Source organism: Colobus angolensis, unplaced genomic scaffold (genome assembly GCF_000951035.1).
Source record: "Colobus angolensis palliatus isolate OR3802 unplaced genomic scaffold, Cang.pa_1.0 Scaffold70, whole genome shotgun sequence".
NCBI classification, from domain to species: domain Eukaryota; kingdom Metazoa; phylum Chordata; class Mammalia; order Primates; family Cercopithecidae; genus Colobus; species Colobus angolensis.
Window position 1 is genome coordinate 2,085,847 of NW_012120710.1, and position 5,830 is coordinate 2,091,676.

Here is a 5,830-nt window from a genome sequence, read left to right on the forward strand (position 1 = left end):
GCGGCACTTCGCTTCATGGTCTTCCTCTAGGCTGAGAAGCCAGGGTAAATCCATTTGATTTTTCTACCACACACTGCCTTCTCCCCTGATGAGTTCAAAGCTTTAAGTCTATCCAGTTCTGTCCAGACGCGTCTGTTCATCTCCAGCACGCCCACTGGAGAGGCGGGTTTTCCAAAGCCTGGCAGGGCCCACTGCAGGTGACGCCCTCCGCCCTCCAACGCCCTCAGGCCTCTGGCGTCCACCCTTCCTCCCTACCCGACTCCGGAACCTCTTCCAGCGCCCCGCCCGGGCGCCTGGCTGCGAGGGTAGAGGCCTTCCGCCACACGCGCGGCCCCGCCCCGGCTTCCACGTGACGTCGCGTGCGGGGCGCGCACGCGGGGACTCGCGCTGGAGGCGGGCTAGGGCCGAGGGGCAACCAGAGATCGGTGGGTTGAGGAGGGCGGGGCCACGCCACAGGCCCGCCCCTGTCCTCCGCTCTCTCCGCGCGCCAAAGTCAAACCCCGACACCCGCCGGCGGGCCGGTGAACTCACTAGCGGACCGGGCAGGTCAGGATCTGCCTCGGCTGCGCCGCGAGCTCCAGTGCGCGCACCTGTGGTCGCCTCCTAGCCCTCTCTGCTGGATGCGCTCTGGGCCGCCACAAGACTAAGGAATGGCCACCCCGCCCAAGAGAAGCTGCCCGTCTCTCTCAGCCAGCTCTGAGGGGACCCGCATCAAGAAAATCTCCATCGAAGGGAACATCGGTAAGGAGCCTCCAGAAATGTGGGACGCAAGGCTGGGGTGTCGCGGCAGTGGCTGAAGCTTCCCTTCGCCGCATCTCTGTGCAGCAACTCAGTGAGGGCTTTCCCTCCAGCCTGGCCGTGTGGACGCGCCCCCGGCTTCCTTTCCCACCCAGAGCTTCCTTCCCTTCCCTGCCGCGCCAAGGGGTGACTGCGGTCCCCGGAGTCAGACTGGGCGCCAGGCCTGCGGTCTCTGTGAGGCGCGCTTTGAGCCTCTGCGCCCTCTTTGTTGCGGGGGAAGGGTATCAGATTTCTTGAGGTGTAACTTACATTAAATTCACCCTTTTTAGGTGTACTCTTCTATGAGGTTTGACAAACATTATGCGTTTTACTGTCACCACGATCGAAATACAGAACATTTTCATTACCTCAGAAAGTTCCTACCTGCTTCTTTGTAGTCAGCCCCCTCCACCCTTCCTATTCCCTGGCACCCACTGATTTGATTTCTATCCCTGCAAGTGTTGCCTTTTCCAGAATGCCATATAAATGGAATCATAGGCTATATCGCCTTTTGTGTCTGGCGTCTTTCATTTAGCATAATGCTTTTGAAATTCATTCATGTTACTTGTGTCTGTAGTTGTTTTTTTTTTTTTTTATTGCTAAGTAGTATTCCATTGCCTGGATGTGCGATCGTTTATCGATTTTCTAGTTGTGGACCTCTGGGTTGTTTACAGTTTTTTAGCTATGGTATTACCGAAACATTATTTTAGCTATATTATTAACGAAACTCGAAACATTCAAGGAAAGAGGTCTTTAATGATCTTAATAGCATGCAGTTCCTCACCCCTTACTCCACATCCAAGTAAACATTGGGTTATGATTCGAAGACCACTAACGTTTCTGTTAACTCAGATGGGGTGCAGATTAGGCCATGCCTGTCATTTTGCAAGACACACACCAACGTGCAATTCTTTCCACCTCAGGAAACCTACCCCTGAAACTTCCTGTTTTGATAGATTGTTTTTTGTTTTAATTTTTTTAGCTCCAGGTTGGGTGCTGGTCATTCATGCATACAGCAAATTTTTAAAAATTCTTACCACATTCAAAGCACTGTACCTTCTTGAAAAAGACAAGGCAAGCAGATGCTTAGCATTCAAATCAATAGAAAAAAATGCATTCTCAACAAGGACTTCTTATTTCATTGCTCCATAATTAAGGCACCAGTAGAAAGACCATATAATATACTTAGCAATGTAAGTTATTTGACGGTGCATGCTTACTAGTATGGAATCCCTGACAGTTGCTTACTGGATAAAGAAGACCATATATAAAGACAGGAGAAAGTGGCTGAACAAAGCCATCTGAAAAGTAAATTTGAGGCAGGGCATGGTGGCTCATACTTGTAATCCCGGGATTTTGGGAGGCTTAGGCAAGAGGATCACTTGAATCCAGGAGTTTGAGACCAGCCTGGGCAACACAGTGAGAACTCATCTCCAAAAAAAAATTAAAAAATTAGCTGCATGTGCTGGTGTGCCTGTGGTCCCAGCTACTCAGGAGGCTAAGGCAGGAGGATTGCTTGAGCCCAAAGGTCAAGGCCACAGTGAACCATGCTCACACTACTGCACTGCAGCCTGGGTGACAGAGCAAGAGTCTGTTAAAAACACAAAAACAAAACAAAAAAGTGAAGTTGAATGAATAACCCCTTGGATCAATACCACAATACATTCATCCACTTTCCCTTTCTCTAATCCAGTTAGGTAGCATCATATTTAGAAATCTTTCCTCAAAGCATCTTTAATCTTCTCAGCAGCTGAAATAATTTCCTAATATATCATCCCATCTCCAGTTTCTCTTAACTACTTCTGCAGCGGTCTTTTTGTATGCAAATGTCATGTGTTATCCCCTGCTTAAAATTCTTCATTGATTTCACCTTTACTTACACTGAAAGGAGTTGCAAACTGATAGCCGCAATTGCACAATATTGGCCTGCACAGGTTGAAAAAAAATTTTAGTGCCCAGTGGCTCAGGCTTGTAATCCCCATCCTTTGGGAGGCTGAGGCGGGAGGATTGCTTGAGTCCAGGAGTCTGAGACCAGCATGGCAACATAGAGAGAACTTGTCTCTAAGAAAAAAAAAAAAAAAAAAAAATCAGGCCAGGCTCAGTGAATAACACCTATAGCTCCAGCTACTCAGGAGGCTGATGCTGATGTGGGAGGATCGCTTGAGTCTGGGAGGCAGAAGTTGCAGTGAACTGAGATGGCACCACTGCACTCCAGCCTGGGTGACAGAGTGAGACTCTGTCTCAAAAAAAAAAAAAAAAAAAAAGGAGACCAGTTGTGGTAGCATGCACCTTTAGTCCTAGCTACTCAGGAGGCTGAGTTGGAGGATCTCTTGAGACCTATAGTTTGAGGCTGCCATGAGCTGTGGTTGTGCCACTGCCCTACAGTCTGGGCTACAGAGTGAGACCCTGTGTCTAAAGAAAAATAAATTAAATTTGTTGCTAACTTGAAAACATTTTGAGATTTCCCATAAACAATTAAATTATTGGCTTCTTTTGAAAAATCTGAAGATCTGTTAACACCAGGCCTGCATTTCTGTATGACAGCAATTGGTGTTTAGATGGAGCATGTTCCTTGCCATTTTTCGTCTCCCTGACACTGAGACTTTGTTAGTTGCTGTTTATTATTGGTCTTGCACTTTTGTTCATGTCCTCTTCACCTTATTTGTCAGATCCAAATAAGCAATAAACGCACAAATTGTTAAACTGTGTGTAAACTATTTTGCAATTCCTCTATTCTTCCTAGAATTTGAACTTGGTCGTTTTAGTTTTATATTTATATAGCCCATCTTCTTATGTTCTGTGTTATTCAAATGTTCCCTTGTGTTAGATGGATGGAGGACTTACCTGCTTCTCATTTTAGTAGTCTGTTCAGAATGACTTTCAGCATTACAACGCCTGCTTGACATTAGGAATTCTGTTAGTTTCCATGACTTTTTAAAGTATTAACATCAGTGTCTTTGGTTCTTTTTCTCCTTTGCCTTCATAGAAAATTAATTTAATAATTAGCTTATTTTCTAGCTCCCACTTCCCCCCAAAAAGTTAAGGAACTAGATGTGTTAGTCTGATTGGCAACTCTAGCTAACTGTTACTACTGTGCTTGAACTAAATGTAACCGTTTTTACCTTAGACTTTTTAAGTATGACCACATGAATTTTTCTGCTTGTAAGCAGTGTCAGAAGAAAGTTGAATGCTCTAGCCTTAAGTGCTTTCAGACTCTGGTGGATGCCTAATTTTTTGATTTGTTCCTTGAGTGCTCTTTCTGAATATCATGTTCTCCTTTCCCTCTTCCATCTAGCTTAGTGAATGTGAGGTGTTCTTTCTATATGCTTCCACTTCCACTTAATATTCTTCTAAATGCCATACAGTCCCTAAGCTTACACTCTCCATACTAAATTTTGGTGGCCAGTGTTTTTCCCATGATTAAATCTAATTGTCATCCAGTTTATCCTTAAACGTTTTTCTCCTCTCCTCTGGATCCAATTTACTTTGTGTTTTTCTTCTAAACTGTCTCTCTGTGTCACCTTCTTATTTAATGCCTCACTCCTTTTTTTTCTCTGTGTATGATTCTTTAAAGTTCTTAAAGGTTTTTCTTCCTTTCTATTGCCCTATCTAATGTCCTAGATTTAAATATAGTTCTGCAAGTCAAAGGTAAGTTCTTTCTACTCTCCATGGATCTAATTTATAAGGAAGAGGAAGCTTTGCTTGTAAGTATATTAAGTTATTTATATGTTCATCTGTATGTGTGTGTGTGCACGCACACAGAGGGAAAGAGAGAGAACATTATGCTAACCAGAGATGTCTGATACAACCACATTTGGTGACTTCAGATATAAAGGGTGTGGTTGCCATTAGGAGTATTACTTCTAGGTCAAGACTGTCCCTACTACTAAATATAATGTATTGTTAAACTAAACATAATAAAAAACAAATGTGCTTAATGAAATTGGGCAGGGAGCCTTTTAATTTTCTTTTAAAGAAATATAAAGTTGAGAAAATGGAATGTTTTGGGTTTTTTGTGTTGCTTGCTATTGTAAATCTTGCAAAAGCTAATGACTATTTAACATCTTTCTTTCCTGACAACTTTTCTTCCTGAATTTTATCTTTCCTCACAACAGCTGCAGGGAAGTCAACATTTGTGAATATCCTTAAACAAGTGTGTGAAGATTGGGAAGTGGTTCCTGAACCTGTTGCCAGATGGTGCAATGTTCAAAGTACTCAAGATGAATTTGAGGTATAAAAATAAAATTTAAGTAGATAAAAGCCTTTTGGTTTAGAGGAGCAGTAGTACTTAATCTCTTGGCTTTTTTCTTTTTCTTTTTCAATAAAAGTTTTCAAATCTTGCTTTAGGTCTATATCTTCATCTAGGTGGTAGTTACATGGATATATATACAGTTGGCTCTCCTTATCAGTGAGTTTCAGATCTGTGGATTCAACCAGTCATGAATAGAAAATATTCAGAAAAAAATAATACAAAAATAAAAAATAATGCAAATAATACAGGATTACTGTTCATATAGCATTTACATTGTATTAAGTATTATAAGTAATCTAGAGATGATTTATACTATTTGGGAGGATGTGCATAGGGTATATGCAGATATTACACCATTTTACATAAAGGACTTGAACATCTATGGATGTTGGTATCTGTGTGGAACCTGGAATCAATTCTTAAGGATACTGAGGGGTGACTGTGTGTATAAACATTCACTGAGGCTGGGGTTGGTGGGTCACGCTTGTAATCCCAGCACTTTGGGAGGCTGAGGTGGGCGGATCATGTTAGGTGAGGAGTTCAAGACCAGCCTGGTTAACATGGTGAAATGCCATCTCTACTAAAAATACAAAACTTAGCCAAACGTGGTGGTGGACACCTGAATCCCACCTACTCATAAAGCTGAGGTAGGAGAATTTCTTGAACCCAGGTGGCAGAGGTTGCAGTGAGCTCAGATGGCGCCACTGTGCTCTAGCCTGGGTGACAGGACACACTGTCTCAAAAAAAAAAAAAAAGAAAGTAAAATTTATCAAGCTATGCATTCAAGATTTATGCACAAGT

General features: G+C 43.0%; 1 protein-coding gene across 1 annotated transcript in view; it reads left to right on the top strand.

Annotated features, from left to right (window-relative positions):
• The first annotated feature begins 253 nt into the window (after positions 1–253).
• Positions 254–5,830, top strand: part of DCK (deoxycytidine kinase) — a 33,172-nt gene continuing 27,595 nt past the window's right edge. Inside the window, exons 1-2 of the mRNA XM_011927123.1 lie at positions 254–741; positions 4,893–5,008. Of these exons, the coding sequence (XP_011782513.1) occupies positions 651–741; positions 4,893–5,008 (207 nt within the window). The 5' untranslated portion in view covers positions 254–650. The remainder of the gene's footprint in view (positions 742–4,892; positions 5,009–5,830) is intronic.